A 19671-nucleotide genomic window follows, 5' to 3' on the forward strand; every position below is an offset into this window, starting at 1 on the left:
TCTGGCTAAAAACTATCTTCCTTTGGATAAGTATCTTCTGGAAATGTATTACGGTATTTTCTATTCGCTTAAAGAGAAATAAATTACACCCAATACTCTGTCTCTTGGTAACTCAGGAGTTATAACTGCAAGCATAAAAACTGTACACATCATAATACAGTGATAGAGAGTTTACTTTCACATTAGCCCTGACTGCCACAGTTTTATCATTCTTGCATCTACTTTTCATGGTTTCTGTCTCCTCCCTCACTGTTAGGCTATTTTCTCTTCTAATGTTATTTCCAATCCAGGTTAAGGTGGGAAACCAGAGAACCAACTGTTTCTAAAGTAAGTATAATATAATCTGAGGGAAAATTGGTGTTACAGCATTATTTTCATTACCTAGAAATTTTGGACTGTCAAAGTTCTTGAAAATATAACCTCTAGATAAATAAAGTGCTGGGGGACTTCCCTGGTGACACAGTGGCTAAGACTCCATGCTCCCAATGCAGGGGGCCCGCGTTTGATCCCTGGTCAGGGAACTAGATCCCACATGCATGCCGCAACCAAGAGTTTGCATGCCACACCTAAGGAGCCTGCCTGCTGCAACTAAGACCTGGTGCAACCAAATAAACAAATAAATACGTATTAAAATAAATAAATAAATAAAGGGCTAACTATAATTCTGTTGAGTTCACAATCATGACAGAGAATCCCATAAACATACAAACAGCACATTCAGCAGCTCCCCATGCAACCTCTGGAAATAATAAGCCATCTGGAAGCCAGAGCCAATACGAAATGCCTATATAAGGTCTACCATGTAGCACAGCTGATAACCATGATATGGAGTATGAATATTCTAGAAACCCAAGGGAGGCAGCAGCAAAGGGTGTATCAGACCAGAGGGTAAGGAGGAAGGGAGTGGCTGAGCTTACTGTGCTTGCCCAGAAACCTAGTGTAGCAACACAAAAGAAATGCTGCCATGATGGATGGGTGGTTACTCTTAAAGGTATAGCCAGACGGAAGCAGCCAACCCTCTCCCCTCAAAACTCATAATAAAAACACCTGCTCACATCAGAAAGTTTGAGCAATTGCCATAAGAAGTGGGGATCCAATGGAACTAAGACACCTGATTTAAAACATTCCATAAAGCAAAAGCATCAGTATACTACGCAGTAGGCTGCTCAAGGATAAAGTATTCTGTGCCTTCAAACTTCACCTTTTTTTTTCTTGCTCTTCCTTCTCTATTTTGTGGGATGCAACATACGTTGAAAAGAGATGGCAACACCTATTCAGGAGCTTGACAAACTCTACCATGGCGTCCTCTTTAGACATGTTTCCCAGGGCTGCCCATTCTCTCCTGTGAAGAATAACAAGAAAAGTTACTTCCTCTTCTTAATAGAATGAGAACTTGATTTAATTTAAACCTAAATATGAACAAGTCTCAATTATAACTAAAATGAAGAATGATTCTACTATAAACAAAAGGTTCAAAACTTCAACAAGCATATAGTGATTTACTAAATTAGATATGCCACATACAAACCAAACTTACTGTTGTAAACCACAATTTAACTGCACTGCTGACAATTTCCATACCAGTAAAAGGTATCAAAGTTTTACTTTTCTTATATCATAGTTTAGCCTTAACTGAATAAAATGCTTAATATATTCTTTCTTGTTACAACTCTGTATGTCCCAATAAGGGAATCAATTACTACATTGTAAATGGCTTTTTAAATATCATTTAGGAAGAATCAAATGAAGCTGTACTTGTCATATGTTCATAAACAGATGAGTAAACTTCTTCCACAATATTTAGCCATAAACATCTCCGAGCCAAAAACAGATAAACGTCTGAAGACTCCAAAAGCTGCAAGCAAAAATGTTTGTTTAGTTCTTATTCTAAAGCTAACGAGCCAGTTATATACATCTTAATCAATTTACTTTGTACCCTTTTCAACATTACTCTCATTAACTTCATTATACAATAAAACACCGTTACCTCCTGTCATTGCCCAACACATCAAAGAATCCAACCTCAGGACAAGTGTCTGGATTATATGGACCCATAAGAACCTGCTTAGGCAGTGCCACAAGCTTCAGCTTTTCTTCATAAGTTGGATGAAATGCTTTGCCATCTTTTTCTTTAAGAAAAATAAATACAAAGAAAACAATTAGCACTGGCAAAATACATAATTTTCAGGATTATATGTTGAAATTTTGCTGTAAGGTATATCACAAATTGCCTGTGATATATATAAACCCCACTATAGGGAGATTTTAATTTCAAGTACTAAATTTTAATAGTCAAAGCCAAGATAGAAACACTTGATGCTGAATTAATTTTTTAAAAATAAAGCTTAAGTACTGATATTTATGTTAAAACTACTACAAAGAGTAAATCAACTACATTTAAATTAAAAAAAAAAAAGTCGCTACTAAAGAGAAACCAATCTGTCAAGCTACAGTAGGGACACACATACTAGTGCACCAATTGACATATTTTACAAATGTTAAAAATGTTCAGCAATCATTTCTTAGTTTAAAAAATAATTTTATATCAAGCATTTTTAACATAAGAGACAATTACATATACTTTGAAAGGCTATATTCAAAACGTCTCCATCCCACTGAGGCACTATGATGTGGTAGAAGGGTCTTTGGAATCAGACAGCCTAGGTTTAGATCTCATCTCAGACACTTCCTAGCTGTAGGACCATTTAACCTCTTAGTCTGTTTACCAATAAAGTGAAAAGTCCCCTGATACTTCAGAGGTAACAGGATAGTATTAATGGTAATAACTGTTAGATACTTTTACTTCCTTCATATTATGGCTGGCTCTGGCAGATTTCCAATGGGCTATTATGAGAGAAGCCAATTTGACCTGTAGAGACTTAACTACCACCAACAACATTCCGAAGTAGTATGAAACTGGGTAAATGGGAAGTCCTTATAGAATAGTTCTACTTCTTTGATAAATGGTAGGATTAATTACTGGTTGATTCTAATGATAATAAGAGATTACCAAATTTCAAAACAAACAAAACAGGAGGTAGAAAGTAGTATATTTTGCCTACAAATTTTATCCATGTACACAGAGGTCACCAAAAGAAAATCACTGATGATGAGAGAAGAATATGGTTTAAAAGGATATGAACAGGAAACTCAGAGGAGAAGAAAAAACCAGAAGTTGCCAATAAGCATGCCAAGATACTCAATTTCACTAGTCAAGGAAATGGACAGTGAAACCATTAGATACTAAGATGCTTTCTGCCATCAGATAGGTTAAAAAAATGCCATCAGATAGGTTTAAAAAGTTAAGTAACATCAAGAGTTGGTAAGAACAGGACAAACAGGTACCCATTCTCATACACTAATGTTGAAAGTATAAACTGTTACAGTTATCTTGGAAGGAAATTTGGCAATATATTCCAAAATTATAAGTAGATGCCCTATGGTCCAATAATTCCAATTCTCATCATCTACCCTTGATAAGCACTCCCAAATACACAAAAGGAGGTGGATATAGGGATATTCTGCAGCGCTCTTTTCTGGTTACTGTAACCAAATTAAAAGTTCATCAGTAAGGGAACAGCTAAATAATGTGTCATATTCAGTCTGTGGTATAAATGAAACACATAAAGGGAACACTGTTAAATGAAAAAAGCAAGCTGCAGAAAACTACATACAATCATAGCACAAAATATATATCCTCAATTCTAAGTACTTCTGCTACCCACACTTTAACATCTCTAAAATCAGACTAGCTTTTACAATCTATTGTATTTTACAGTTATCATTGGCAGTTTTTCTTTCTTAAATAATAGTAAGTCTTAGAATTGATGAAATACATGTCAACATACCACATATATATTCTATAGGTACATTTATATGAATGTAAATGCAAAGAAAAAGATCTAGAAGGAGTCACACTAAAAAGATAAGAATGAGAAAGTGGGAGGGGGCTAAGATCAGGAGTGGTGATCAGAAAATTGAAAACTGGAAACATTTTATAGTTTTTTTTTTCTTTAGGCCACACCGTGCGGCATATGGGATCTCAGCTCCCAGACTAGGGATCGAACCCGTGTCCCCTGCCCTGGGAGTGTGGAGTCTTAACCCCCGGACTGCCAGGGAAGTCCCAAAACTAGAAACATTTTAATCTTTCAAAGGAAAATATGTGGAAGAACAAACTAAACTGTTAAGAGGTACTGCCTCTGGGGAAGTGATTGGCAACACTGTGGGTGGGAACTGAAAAGAATTATACATACGTACTTCTATCTGCATTTTTTTCAACAAGCACGAATTCATGTAATATTTGGAAAAAAGACAAAACTGTGGCACTGACCTTACTTATGTAATAAAAATCAAAACAACTCAGAAACCTGCGGACCTGCCATCTGTCTTTGCTACTGAGCAAACAGTATCACTAAACAGTTAGCACGAAGAGTAGGAATTTCCTCTAAAGCTTTTAGAACAGAATTATCCATAGGTCTATATTTACCAACTAAAACGCAATCCTCATTTTAAAATCTAACTCTTAGAAGTCTATTTCAATCAATGATGGAAATTATAAGCCCTTTTTTACATTCATTCATTCAACTTAATAAATATTTATTGAGCCCTTGTACGCAAATCATTGTGCTAGACACGAGGATTCATAGCCCTCCTGCAGTTTACAAACTACTGAGCTCAATTAAAAATGTATAGCTTGGCAATACAGTATATAATTGTGTTTAGGTGCATATTTCAGGTATATATATACTGTAAACAAATTATTAAAAATTATATTGAGATAAAGGAACAATTATTTTAGAGTTAAGGAAAAAATAAAATTATGTCAGAGGTAATAACATGACTTGTTCCAACTCTAGGTTGGGCCAGTAGTTACGTTTAATTCGAACATAGTATATAATCAAAATAAAGCAAAACAGATGAGAGCTTACAAAACTGAAATACATCTTTACATTATCTTTCATGTAAAACACAACAAGCCTAGGGACTTCCCTAGTGGCGCAGTGGTTAAGAAGCCGCCTGCCAATGCAGGGGACACGGATTCGAGCCCTGGTCCGCGAAGATCCCACATGCTGCAGAGCAACTAAGCCTGTGTGCCACAACTACTGAGCCTGTGCTCTAGAGCTTGTGAGCCATAACTACTGAGCCCGTGTGCCACAACTACTGAAGCTCATGTGCCTAGAGCCCATGCTCCACAACGAGAAGCCACAGCAATGAGAAGCCCTCGCACTGCAACGAAGAGTAGCCCCTGCTAGACACAACTAGAGAAAGCCTGTGTGCGGCAACGAAGACCCAACAGAGCCAAAAATAAATAAATTAGTTAATTTTAAAAAAATAAATAAAAAATAAAACCCAACAAGTCTAAAAGAGGTGCTCCTTATTTCATTCACTTCCCAATGAATCTTTTCTAAATACAGCCTTGAACAATTATCTTAGCAAGAAACACGGTGTTATACCTGTTCACTGCTGCATTATTTAAAATTAAAAACCTAATTATTCAACAATAACGCAATGCTTATAGTAATCCACTGAATAGATTATACAGCTATTAAAATAACAATATAAGGGCTTTTTAGCGTTTTAGAGAATATATTTATGATGTATTAATTTAAATAAGTAGAATAAAAATTAGATACTAGGTTTATAACTATGTAAAAATGGGTGATTACACATATAGATCTTTCTTTTTAAAAATTACAGTTAAGATTTTTCTTACAAAATTAGCTTATCAGAACTCCGTATTCTAAGATGTTAGGGTGCTAAAAAATGTGAAACAATAGTGGCAACTTTTTACCAAAAAGCCTTTCTCCAATTTTAAAGATGCCCATAAGCTTCCTTTACCATCTACCTTAATTTTGTACATACTAATCACCAAAAGTTTTCTTATGCTAATTATGTCTCAGAGAAACATAGCACAGACAACTTTCTTCTTACTTCCCCCAAAAGTGATGATCTGAAAAACAGCTCCAACCTTGATCTTAGCCTATTAATTGAAAGATTATTATTTAGAAAGTTTTTGTTTTTTAAAACCAAAAAGGCATCAACCTACCTATTCATTTTATCTTGAGCCTTATAAAAGAAAAATATGCTGCTGGTCATTCAAGAAAAAAATAGGTGTAGTGAGCCTGGGAAACAGTGGAGGTAGAGTGCATAGCAGAATATAACTTCCTTGTTTTGTTCAATCAGGATCCCTGAGATTTTGTTTTGTTTTTTCCTTTAAAAAAAAAAAGTCTAAATTCTATGAAAGTGGTTGCTTTGACCCAAATAAACGTCAATAAAGATAAAGTCAGATGGAAACTTTATTCACTGGAAGACCAAACACTTTTCTGAGTAGTCATGTAATACAGCAATTTTCAAACATACACACACAAGAATTCTTATTTGCTTTAGGGAGATGATCTGAAGCTAACAGATAGGACTAGTGGGTATGAAAAAAATATTTTAAAAATATGACTACTATAAAGTTATTCTAATGGAGGGAGGGTCCATTTCTTATGAGGTGATAAATTTGCTCCTTTATTTCAAACTAGAATCGGGGACCATGGGAGAGGGTGAGTCAACAAGGAAACTGTACCCGTTATTCAGCAAGGTGTTAGGCTAACCTTGACCCTAAAAGGTGACTCATCAACAGAGGGAGGGGGGGTTTCAGGATTTTTGGATGTCATTTTAACATCTGCCCTTTTTATGCCTGACGGAATTAATTTTTCAAAAGGGGAATATGTTTTTAAGTGTAAGTTTCTGTCAAGCACTCACATAAATTTGTTCACCACCATGAACGCCAGCACTAAGCACACGCTTTGTAAACAGGCACTCACCACACCAAAACCACACCCAACAAATCTCTCTAAAGAAGAAACTGGCTGTACAGGTCAAGTTCTGTGAAAATGAGCAAAACAGTACATCCAATCTTGCGAATTTTACTGGCCTTTCCATAGAATCTTTTATGCATTTGCTAGTTTTAAGACTTGCGCTATAATCCTTCCTTTAATACGTATTACTGAATCTTCAATTTATTCGTCATTATTCTAGCTGGGAACTAAATCTGTCTTAAACACACACACACACACACATACAAACCAAAGAAATGGAAACACACCAAAATGTTAATACTAATAATTATTTCTGAAAGATTGGATTACAGATTTTTTCTTTATTCATTTATTATTTCCACAGATTTCCAATGTGCATATGTACTTTTATATCAAATACACATATGCTTTTTTTCTTTTTTAACAAACCTTTTTAAAAAGTCAAGGCAGTTATAAAGCAGAAACTAACACACCATTGTAAAGCAATTATACCCCAATAAAGATGTTAAAAAAAAAAAAAAGTCAAGGCAACTTATTTTTCAGCCTTTGGGACGAGATTAACAGATCAATTATTCTCTCCTGAGGAATATACAAAACCCAGAAGGATATACTAAGAATCCCAACCACCTTTAGTACAGGACAGCCCACATCATGTTGACATTCTAAACTTCAACGAAAACAGAAAATGAAAACCCTTCACAATCAATATCATTAGGCAGACTATTATAGTATCACAAAAAAGTTACTTCTCTCCTACTCTTCAGATGGCTCTAGTTCACACACCACGAAGGTTTGTTTTATTTAGTTTTTCTGCGTTAGATGAGAATAATTTTCTCCTAAATTATTTCTTTTTTAAAAAATATATTTTATTTATTATTATTATTGTTTTTTAACTTGGCCTTGTTTCACGACTTGTGGGATCTTAGTTCCCTGACCAGGGATCAAACCCAGGCCCTGGCAGTGAAAGCACCAAGTCCCAACCACTGAACAGCCAGGGAATTCCCTCTCCTAAAATTATTTCTGGTTCCAAGGGCATTAAACGTAGTTAGCAGGAAAGAAGTTATAACTACCATAACTGCAACAGACAGAAAAGCCTTGCTGAAACTCAAAGATCTTTAGCCAAGACCATATTCCCAAAGGAAAGCTCTTTCAGTCCTGCCAGTAAGGAAGAGAGGCATCATCCTCGGTCCCTGCACTTACAGAGTTAATTAGTACAAAGTCATTAAATTCAATCAATTTGGAAAAGCACTTTCTATGGCAACAAAAAAAGACAAATATAAATTATGCTGGAAAGAAGCGGCAGAGCTATTTTTCAGATGCAAGCGTGTGAAAACACATCAATGAAAGGCAGGAAATGACCATCGCTACTACCTGGAGAAGCGTGCGTACAGAGCTAGCCACTTTCAATCAAATGGACTAAAAGGGATCACTTGTTGGCATCTGTCCAGCAACAATTATATTAAAAAGTTTATTTTCTATAAAATTGAAGACCAAAAGTCAGGTTAAAAATCTATTTTACCTAAAGGAGACAGACTAAAGCAGGGATTAGCAAACTAGACCAATTCTGCCCACAGTTGTTTTTTAAGGCCTGTGAGCTAAGAATGTTTTTTATCTTTTTTAAGAATTGTTAAACAACAAGCAGAAATAGACAAACAAAAAACAAAGAATATGAACACAGACCATATACGGTCCTTAATGCCTAAAATATTTACTATCTGCCCCTTTACTGAAAATGTTTACTGACCCTGGACTAAAGGAAGAAATAAATGCAAAAGCCAAATGATTTCTAAATATTTTAAAAATTCGAATATAATTAAAAGGATTGAAAACATAAAATTCAACTTCCAGTTAAACATGGTGAACTGAACACACACAATTACATCTGATCCTCAATGAAACCCCACTAAAAGGAAAAAGGAAGCCAATTCAGAGAACCCTGGAAAGGCTCGGGAATTGAAGGTACCAGGTTCTTTAAAAGCTGAAGTCTAGATAAAAACAGGGGTTTTGGTTTAAAAACTATCTAGGGACCTCCCTGGCAGTCCAGTGGTTAAGACTCCACGCTTCTAATACAGGGGGCTCGGGTTCGTTCTTGGTTGGGGAACTAAGATCCCACATGCCTCGGGGCGTGGCCAGGAAGTAAAACAAACAAACAAACAAATACACACACACACATATATATGTATATAAATAAAAACTATCTAAAAAGCAGGTACCCCTACCTCCCATTTTGTTTGGCAATCCCAAGCAGGCAGATGGCTACCTTGCCCCTACTTAGCAGAGGTCTGGATGTGTACACTAGAGAACACGAATCACAGATACTCCAGGTAGGAGAACACCAGCCTGAGAGTGAACTGCAGGACTAAAAAGAGAAATGAAATGAAAGTTATGCTGGTAAATGGTAAACAACTTCCACCCACCCTCCCTTCTCCTGTCTAGTGCCTAAATGCTGGCCAACTAGATTCATACACTCCAGGCAGGAGACAGGAATATTTTCATGAAAAACTGGCACAAAATAAAAGACTTACACGTACTAGTTTGAAAGACACTGATGTCGAGGGTTCCCCGATGAAACTTCTGCCTCATTACCCACAATAAAAGCTTGTACTCAAGGTTACAATTGGCTCTCCAGTGCCTCACCCTTTAACAAGAATGAATACCCAAGGATCACCGGACATTTGAGAAAGCTCCCAACATAGGGGAAAAAAAAAGGCTGAAAGAAATTTCCAACAGGAAAAGAGAAAGTCTAAAAGAAAATAAGGAATTCCAGGAGAAGGAATTCCAACACCACAGAGAGTTGAAGGTAATTTTCAGGATGACAGTGGGCGGAGACTCACAAGGTAGAAAGCTAAGACTGAATCAAAAATTTAAGGATATCTAGGAGAGATGTCTCTTAAAAAAAAGAGTTTACCTGAGGACAGAGAAAAAAATGATAATTACCTCTAACTACACAAAAGACAAAGAGTTTGCATGAGAACCAAAATATAATCAAAGTGCAAGATCTGTCTCAGGTATGAATAACACAAATAGAAACAACTGACACTGATTTAATCACAAATGTGATATTATAAAATTAAGAATTTGGGAAGAAGGAAGAGAGAGGCATACATGTATAAGCTACTTTTTTCTTTTTCTTTCTTTCTCTTTTTTTTTTTTTTAATTAAAGAAGCAGGGACTTCCCTAGTGGTCCAGACTCCACATTCCCAGTGCAGGGAGCCTGGGTTTGATCCCTGGTCAGGGAACTAGATCCCTCGTGCCACAAGTAAGACCTGATGCTGCCAAATAAATAAATATTTAAATAATAATAATTAATAAATTAAAAGAAGCAGCAGGAAAATGGAGACAAATACCAGAAGAAACAGTTAAAATAATGGAAAGTGGTTGCCTTGGGGGAGAAGGTCTTGGAGATGGGAAAAAAGAGAGACGGAGTTGGCTATTTTTCCTTATAAATTTTATAGCACAACTTGACCTTTCAAATTGCCTTGGTTTTCACTTTGATAAAAAGGTAAAAGGAGTAAACTCATATGCTCAATTTCCGTAATCAGCTCAGAAGACATTATAACATGTGGTAGGCATAGTAATACTACCCCCCCAAAGATATCCACATCTAATCCTCAGAACCTATATCCCAGTGAATATGTTAGGTTACAGGAAAAAGGGGAATTAAGATTGCAGCTGACCTTATTCTGGACTACCCACGTGGGCCCAAAGTAATCACAAGAGTCCTTATAAATGGAGGGAGAGCAAGAAGAGTCAGACGGAGATTTGAAGATGTTATGCTGCTAGCTTTGAAGATGGAGGAAGGGGCCACAAGCCAAAGCATGCAGCTGGCCTCCCGAAGCTGGAAAAGGCAACAGATTCTCCCCTAGAGCCTCCAGAAGGAACAGAGCTCTGCTGACACCTGGATTCTAACCCCGTGAGACCCACTTTGAGCTTCTAACCTCCAGAACTATAAAACAGTATGTGTTGCTTTAAGCCACTAAATTTGTGGTAACACATTTTCCCAATAAAGAGAGAAATGGCTTCTAGATTACATTTCTATTAAATTCGTAAGTATCTAACTTTACAGTTCTAGTAAGACAGCATGAATAATTTGATAATAGCGTTATAATCACAGTTACCAAGCCCAAAGCTCTGAAAGATTACCCTTCCATCTGAAGTTAATTAAACAAAAAGTTATTAGTCTCACATGTCAACTGTCAGAGTAAGTTTACTGAGAAATATTTTTCTCTTCTCTCTGGAGGTGAAGATAGAGGAAGGTAACAAATTATTTCAATGTTCCTTCTAGCCTTTATTTGATGAAATGAAAGCCAATAAAATCTATGGGTTGGAAAGGATATTAAAGATAGACGACTGAACTGCACAACCAAAGTTCAAATCCTCTCTACATAACCACTTGCTCTACAATAATTTGTTACTGGACACACTATATAAAAAGGTGTATATTGTAACATCAATAGTCTAAAATGTGAGGGAGGGAGAAGTGAAAGAATAGAGTTACTGTATGCTATGGAAGTCATCAGTTTAACCTATATTTTTATACTACAGTATAGTACTTTATAGTATAACTATATTATATAAGCCGCACGGTAACAACAAAGAAAAAACCTGAAGTAGATACATAAAAGATTAAGATAAAGAAATCAAAGCATACCCACCTAGTTACTGCTAACGTATGCTTGAACACTTCCTGGTGATGGGAATTCATTGCCTCAAACAGCCTATTCCATGTTTGGATAGCTGTGATTTTTATTTTAGGTCTTTATTCTGAGTAGATCTGTCTCAATTTTATCCACAGGATCTATTTCTAGTCCTTGGCATTAAATAAAACACATCTAACAGATCAGACCTCAAAAAAAGCCACAAAATACTGTACATCATATTTGCCCTGAGTTCTCTATTCTTTAGGCTAAATATTCCCAGCTTATTCACTCATACATACCTCCTAAAGACCCAGCTCTGCTATTATACTAAGTATATAACACAGACACAGATAACCTTTCTTAGCCTCAGTTTTGCTATCAATAAAATGGAGATAATAACTTCTCACATTTCTTGTGAGAGTTAGAAATAATGTGTTCCAAAGTCTTGATACAGTGCCTGAGTAGAGCAGACACTCATTAAACAGCAGCTATCATGATAATGATGGCAGGGATTCGAATTCCCACACTATACAAGTTGCTCTCTTCTGAATGAGCTCCATTTTGTCTTTAACCCTAAAGAATGATGCCTCAAACTGAAAGCAGTATCCAGGGACTGTCTGAACTGTGTGGAAGATAGCAGGACCACCTCCCCCTTCTCTCATTGCAGATACAGAATTTCCCCCACAGCAGCCTAAGCTCAAATCTGTTTTCTTTCATGGCCCTATCACTGTTGCCTGGCAGAGAATACACTTTGAATAAAATCCATCTTCTAGAAATATTAAAATTAAAACCACATCTCGTCCATGTTCAATTGAGAAATAAACTGATACATTCTTATACTACTTATAATAAAGTATAATAAATGCAGTATTTCTGAGTTAATGAGTATGAAACTCTGGAAACTGTCTAGCATGTACAAAGTGCTTAATAAAAGTTGATCTCCCCCCCATAAATTCAACACACTCTCTAATAAATTCTTGGTAATCTCTCCTCTTTAACAACATAAGCAGTCACAGAATACCAATTGCTAGGTACTCTGCTAAGAGTTTATATATATATATATACACACACACACAATTCTTATAATTCTTACAACAATTTGAGTAAAGGAAGGCAGATTTTAAACAACTGAGTGGCAAAACTAGGAAAAAGTACCCCAGGTAGTGTTCACTCCAGAACTCAACTTCCTAAATACTGAGCCAGAGTAGCTCTCGTTTTAGCTAACTGATAACAGTAAACATTACCTCCTTCTGGTTGTTGGTTACCAAAGTGTACTCACTTTGTAAAAATTCATCAAGCACCATTTATGATTTATATACTTTTCTGCACGTGCAGTAAATAAAGGGGAGGCCTCAGGCAAATGTTAAATCAGTTACACTAAAATATACACATATACAAAAATATATACAAAAAATACACATATATAAACATATCCTTGAATCCAGTATTCAAAGGAAAATTTTAGTTCAGCTCAAATCTAATATGAAATAGCAAATTAAAAAAGCAGATGTTTAAAAGGCATTACTATTCTTGGCGGCTATAATTTTCTTTCTTATAAGTGTCTCTTAGGTCTATTACATCCTCCTACGCTATACATGTATACCTAAAGATAAAGACAATAAAGAAGGGAAAAATAAACTCAAAATTTAATAGATATTCAATAGTAACAATTAAACTTGAATTTATCTGAAGCTAGTCCACTTAAGTCCAGGAGGCGCACACTAATTATTATGTTACCAAAGAATAAATTACAGTTGTACAGTATTTTAAAACATTAATGGAGCCATTTATAAAAGTTCTTGGAGATGCATATGTTTCAAGAGGACAAAAGGAAATGGAACTATTCAGTATGTACATATGATTGCTTCTCTGCTATCAGCAACGTAACACAGTGTAATCTACAGCAATGCTAGTGGAAATTCATTAACAATTCCACAGAGAAACTGAGTCCTAGACTTAAGTTCCTCCAAATTCAACTACAGCTTCCTTTCACGTATCACACCCTCAAAAACTTATCACTCCCCTCACACACACACACCCTAGATCTGTCTACTGAAATAACGACCAATCCAGTAGCAATGAGCGTCCACTGCTAACACCTAGATTACGGCTCTTCAAATGCCACTTCCCACTAAAGGAACCATGTCTCTTTGGAGAAATGGCTGATTCCTATGGAGGCAGGAAATGTATACGATGAATCTGGAACATCTCATCATACCAGATACCAAGGAAGCTACAGAAGACTACTAGTCATGTCAAAGGAACTTAGGAGCCAATCTTAAGAGGCCACCACTTGCTAAAGATCATACAATTTGAGCCTCAATAATAAGAGCCTAAGTAAAAAAAAAAAAAAAAAAAGGTTTACATGCATGAGTATATAACATTTTGAAAACTGTCACCTTTTGAGGCTGCTAAGGGAGACAACTCATTATTTTGAAACCTAATAATGGGAAAGAAGCATTTATCTTTTCTTTCTTATTTAAGCTGTACCCCAAACCAAATAGCATGTGAGGAAAAGTATTACAGTGAAGGAAAGACAATTAGAACATTACCATTTTTCAATTGCTAATGAATCACACATCCATTTTCAATTTACCAAGAGTAAAACACAATCATTATGTTGGCTAAATGCAGGCCTCTCAAAAGGTCTAATAATGTATTAGTAGCAATGAGATTTAGCATTTATCAATATTTTTGATGGGCACATTTACTTCAGTCCTTTGGAAGGGATTTTTTCATAACAACCAAAATTGGAAACTGGGTAACAATGTTATGTAGGAATTTAGAGCAGATGATTCTCCCACACTTTACCTTTCCAGATCTCTGAAGAGATTCTCGATAAAGTGACCATGAGCAGAAAAACAATATCTTTCCATTAGCTCTTAATATTTTCAAGCAAATATATTAAAGAAGTTCTAAAACGTGGTAAGGCAACAAGGTAGGTAGTTTTGAATATTTTCCTAGGAACACCATCAAAAAGCAAGGCTCCTATTTGCTTTTCATCTCCTATAGTGGGAAGAACTGCCTTTGGAATCAGACAGACCCAGGACCCACTCTGCCTCTTACTACTGGTAACTAACCGGCCTATAGGGCAAGTTTCTCAACTAAGAAACCAGGATAACAACCCCATTGAAGGGCTTGTAGAGGATTACACAAAACAGTATATATACAGCTCTCAAAATAGTACCTGATATTTAGTGAACATCTGCTCAATAACTGGTGGCAATTATCACTCTGGAATTTTAAATTAATGCAACCATCTACCAGCTTAATGGAGTGAGGCAACAAAGTATTAGAGAAGGAAAAACTCACCCCCAAGAACTCTAAAAACTGAAACACAACTCCCCAGGTTAACTCTATCCAAGAAGTATAAAGGCTACAATAAAGCCAGCTGATTCATTCCTTAACCTAAAGAGATAAGGAAACCAGCTTAATCTTCCTAAAGTAGAACTGGGCAACTTTGCTCCTCCTTTTAAAAACCTTCAATGGTTCCTCACTGTCTGCTGTCAAAAAGGCTATTTACAATAGCATTCCAGTCCTTCCACGGATCTGACACCAACTTACCTTCCCAGCTCTCTCCATCAAACTACAGTACCTACTTTCTATTTGCCATTTCCCCGACACACGTCTTGCCCTTTCATGGCTCTTTGCCTTCCCCCTTCTCTGGAATGGCATTTGCTCTCTGGATCCTCCACATTGTATTGCAGTTGCCACTGGGTCCTTAACTCCTCTTTTGGACTCTAAGTTCCATAATAGCAAAAGGGAATATACTATTCATTTACAGTGGTAACCTTATATAAAACTTGATCCATAATAAGGATTCAACAATGTCTGGAGCTTAGATGGTAAAATGCTAACTTACATTTTCCAGTATTTTCATCTATTATTTTACTTTTATCTTCAAAAACTAAGAGGGTTAGCTAATTGACACAATGGGTTCAGTCACTGGCCTATGATCACTGTGACAGGGATAGAATGAGAAACAGGGTTCCTAATTCCCAATCCAAGTTATTTTCAATGGAAAAAGATACCCATGCTTTCAAGATTCATATTTATTCCACAGTAAAAGATAAAGTGTAATGTTATTTCTAATTCATGTGAGATACAAAACCACAAAATAGTGATTTATTAAAGTCCTTGCAAGACTGATAAAAATGCCAAGTATTATGCTGGAAAAATTCACACATTAAAACAAAGGCAGACAACACTCGACTCACCCTACTTTCCATAATTCTTCTGACTGTTTTTAGATCCTTCCCCCCAACCCCAACTCAGGAACCTCATATACTAATAGCTTCTTCATTGCTAACATGTAATGATCCATGCAGAAAGGGAGCTTTTGATTGCTAGACTGTTATTTCTCCTTTTAAGTACTTGGATATTGCTTTGAGAGATTAACTTAGGAACTTAGTAAATCATAACTATCAATGTAGCTTTTTTCTTTAAGGTGACTGATAACTAGGTCCCAAATTACAGGTTCCCCTAGGAATCCTACCACTCAACAAACATGTTAAGATAATGTTAGGTTTAGAGCACTAAACCTTAAATCTGAGATGTCAAATTTCATTTAATCCAGCCATATTATATCTCTATATATAAACAAACTGAGTCTGGAAGACAAAAGTTAATTGTCTAGGAGTACATGGTAAATAGAATCCAGAGGGATTCCCTGGAGGTCCAGTGGTTAGGACTTGGCGCTTTCACTGCCGTGACCCGGGTTCAATCCCTGGTCGGGGAACTGGGATCTTGCAGGCTGCGCGGCACAGCCCAAAAAAAGGAATCCAGAGCTTCCTGACTCCCAAGCAATGCTAAATTTACTGCACATTAAGAGTGTTTTAGGGACTTCCCTGGTGGCGCAGTGGTTAAGAATCTGCCTGCCAACGCAGGGGACATGGGTTCGAGCTCTGGTCTGGGAAGATCCCACATGCCGCGGAGCAACTAAGCCTGTGCGCCACAACTACTGAGCCTGCGCTCTAGGGTCCGCGAGCCACAACTGCTGAAGCCCGTGCACCTAGAGCCTGTGCTCTGCAACAAAGAGAAGCCACCTCAATGAAAAGCCCGCACACCACAAGGAAGAGTAGCCCCCTCTCGCCGCAACTAGAGAAAGCCCGCCCTGCAGCAACGAAGACCCAACACAGCCAAAATAAATAAATAAATAATGGGGGGGAAGAGTGTTTTAATCTTTCAAAGAAGACATTACTACCATTTTCAAATAAGACAGACTCAGAAGACAAAATTATCCATTTATTTTTTTGTTAGTTATATGGTGAAAGTTAGTATAAGAAGTTCATTCTTTTCTATTCTTACATGTTATTCTGCTACAATATACTTTTAATCTTATTGTACACCGGAAAAGTAAGTTCCAAGAATAAAAATTTTAAGTAAAATGTAGTTATATGAATTGTACAGAAACCACCAGATTTTTACATAAGTGGTATCATCACCTCAGGAAACTCTAAATTCAAGCCAGTGACCTAAGGGTCAAGTGATCCAAAACCCATTAGCCATTACCAATTCCCCAAGGTGGCACGGAGAGCTGAACTCATCATGCAATGACGATGAATATTTCAAGGGTAAACTTTTTAATAAAAAATGCAATGAAGGGGAATGACCAAATATTCTGGAAAATTTATAAAAGACTTTCATTAGTTTGCACAGAGTCATTTTCAGAGAAAACAAATAACTTTCGAATGTATCACTACTTTCAACGACTCAACTTCAGCTAGTAAGATATGTACTCCAAAAGGTACTCCCTCTGGGAAAAGTGTCATAAATATGCTCTTCTGGAATGTATATGGAACCTAGCAACCACGTCTAAAGTTTCATTTGCTGATGTTTCTCCTTGCTCATCTACCCCAGAAGATCTAAGTATCTCTTCTCATCAGTTTTTCCCACTGACAAGGTCATGTGACTGGTACCACCACCATCTGACTACGTGGTGTCACCCAATTAAAAAAACCAAAAAAAAAAAAAAAAAAACCCACACACCACAATCTAGCTCTAAGACAAGATTTATTACAATTAATTCTATGAGAAGTACAGAGGGTGCTTTTAGACCTTAATCTGAGAATTCACTCTTGGACATTGCTTATAAGGTAAAATTTTAATGATCTAGAAGTTACTAGTTACATAGTGAGCATCCCTTCTCTTCAGAGTTTGACAAGCCAAGGGGGATTAATACTTTACTTCTTTCTCTCTGCCACATCAATACTGCCAGGTGATCAAGTCCTAAGCTCTCCAGAATGAATGGAAAGTATATATATGAAACCCATGAAAAGATTTCCACTGTGGAAAAAGGGCAAAAATCGGTGGTTCTGACGTGCCAAGCCATAACAAACAGGAAAAGGAATGCGACAGTTAAAAAAAAAAAAAAAATCCCAGAACGGGAACCTCTGGGAAAGAGAGAGAGATGGCTCATTCTTCCACCCAGGCTCCTGGAAAACCGAGAAGCTAAGTCAGGTAAGATGCCCCGGTAACCTCGGGGAGGCGGGACCCGGACTAATAAACCAAGGTTCCAGGCCCCTACGGGTGGGACCTAGTGGCCAAGCGGGTAGTGACAAACTTCGGGTAACCCCAAGGACAGAGCCCAGCTCCGGTCACCGCGGTCCCGCACGGGTGGGTGAGGACGAGACGGGTCCAGTCTCCCCGGGGCGGGGCAGAGGCGGCGGGGGTGGGGCCTGCTCGGCTCACCTTTGAAGAAGCGCAGCGCCAGGCCATACAGCTCCTCCAGGCCGAAGCCCCAGCGCTGCTCCAGCCGCCGCGCCTCCTCCGCCGCGCCCCCAGCCGCCGCCTCCCCGGGCTCCGGCTGCTCCCCTGCGGCGCCCGGGCCCTGGCGGGACCCGGGAGGCGAGGGCGGCGGCAGCGGCGGCGGCAGCAGCGGGGCGCCCTCCGCGCCGGGCCGCTCCTCCGGGTCCGGGCTTAGTGTGAGCCCGTCGACGGACACCTCGAGTCGCTCTGCGTTCAGCACCGCCGCCATCTCCGCCTGCTGCGCCTCCTCGGCGGGGACAGGCGGTGGCCACGTATCGACTTCCTGCTGACCTCTGACCTCCGCCTACCGACACCGGAACTTCCGCCGCTGAGTAGAATCTAGGGCTCCCGGGCATGGTGCCCCGCCCCCCCGATCCGTCGGTCGGACCCGCTCTGCCACCACTCGCTCCGACCCCTAGCCCCGCGGGTCCCAAGCGCCCCGTGCCCACCTTCACCCGGTCCCCCTCCTGCCCTCTTTCCTCCCGGAGGGAGGGTACTACAGCCCAGCGGCCCCCGCCCCGCCGTTCTTTCCGGCGGCTCGCGGTGTCCGGCAGGGGAGGGGCCGAGCGGGGTCAGAAGGACCCCGAGTAAGGTCTGTGACGGGAGGGTGACTGCTGGTGAGCTCCCTACCCCTCCGGTCAGACCCTCCGCATTGGTAGAGAGTTGTGTGGTTGGCGGAACTCTGGCAATTCTAAGGAAATGCCGAGCAAATGCCTTTTTTTTTTTTTAAGAAGAAACTGAGGCTGCAGAGAAATTCCGTGGCTTCTGAGACTGTCGTGGAAGGGCACATCCTGGTTTTTTCGGGAACTGAAGCTCCTACAATTTGTGGGGCCGTCATTAAGTAAAAAACACAAAAATTACGAGCAGAAACGTAGGAAAGTGAATATATATTTAGAATGAGAAAGAACTCAGAAGTGACATTTTGAAAAGTTAACAAAACTCACAAACATCACACAGATAACCATAAAATTTTTATTAACTGCCTGACACACTTCTACAGGGCGTCCAAAAATCCAGAACATAATTATTTTATTTATTTTTTAAAGATTGAAAAAGCTCTTGACAACATTATGTATATTTATCTGTGTTCCTAGACTTTATGGGCAACAGTTACGATAATTTTCCCCACACTTTTGGGCTGTATACTTTTGATCAGCTTTTCCTATGATAATTATTTTGTAATGTTTTCTATAAGGAAAATAGAGAAATCAGTCTTTAGCATGGTGATCCTTTCTTTTTTTATTATTAATTGCTTATAAATTTTAGCTTCACAACTTATTACTGAATTACTGTGTATTTTTTTAGGGTTATTGTCAAATTTGGGAAAACGTGTCAAGTTTCTCTCACATATGAGCTATAATATTTCAGGACTGTCTGGCTGCTTCAATGGCAATTTTCTGCCTGGTTTTTACTGGATCTCCAGCGATTTTCAGGACAAGATTTATCTGCTATGTTAAGACAGAATCTCCTCCATTACA

The 19671-nt window shown here is 38.2% G+C and overlaps 1 protein-coding gene across 1 annotated transcript in view; it reads right to left on the bottom strand.

The window, feature by feature from the left end:
- Positions 1–18467, bottom strand: part of ACBD3 (acyl-CoA binding domain containing 3) — a 34297-nt gene extending 15830 nt beyond the window's left edge. Inside the window, exons 1-3 of the mRNA XM_079920137.1 lie at positions 18137–18467; positions 1988–2129; positions 1202–1342 (exon numbers count right to left, since the gene is read on the bottom strand). Of these exons, the coding sequence (XP_079776263.1) occupies positions 1202–1342; positions 1988–2129; positions 18137–18422 (569 nt within the window). The 5' untranslated portion in view covers positions 18423–18467. The remainder of the gene's footprint in view (positions 1–1201; positions 1343–1987; positions 2130–18136) is intronic.
- Between the last annotated feature and the right edge of the window lie 1204 nt (positions 18468–19671).

The sequence above is a fragment of the Stenella coeruleoalba genome, assembly GCF_951394435.1.
Source record: "Stenella coeruleoalba genome assembly, chromosome: 1".
NCBI classification, from domain to species: Eukaryota; Metazoa; Chordata; class Mammalia; order Artiodactyla; family Delphinidae; genus Stenella; species Stenella coeruleoalba.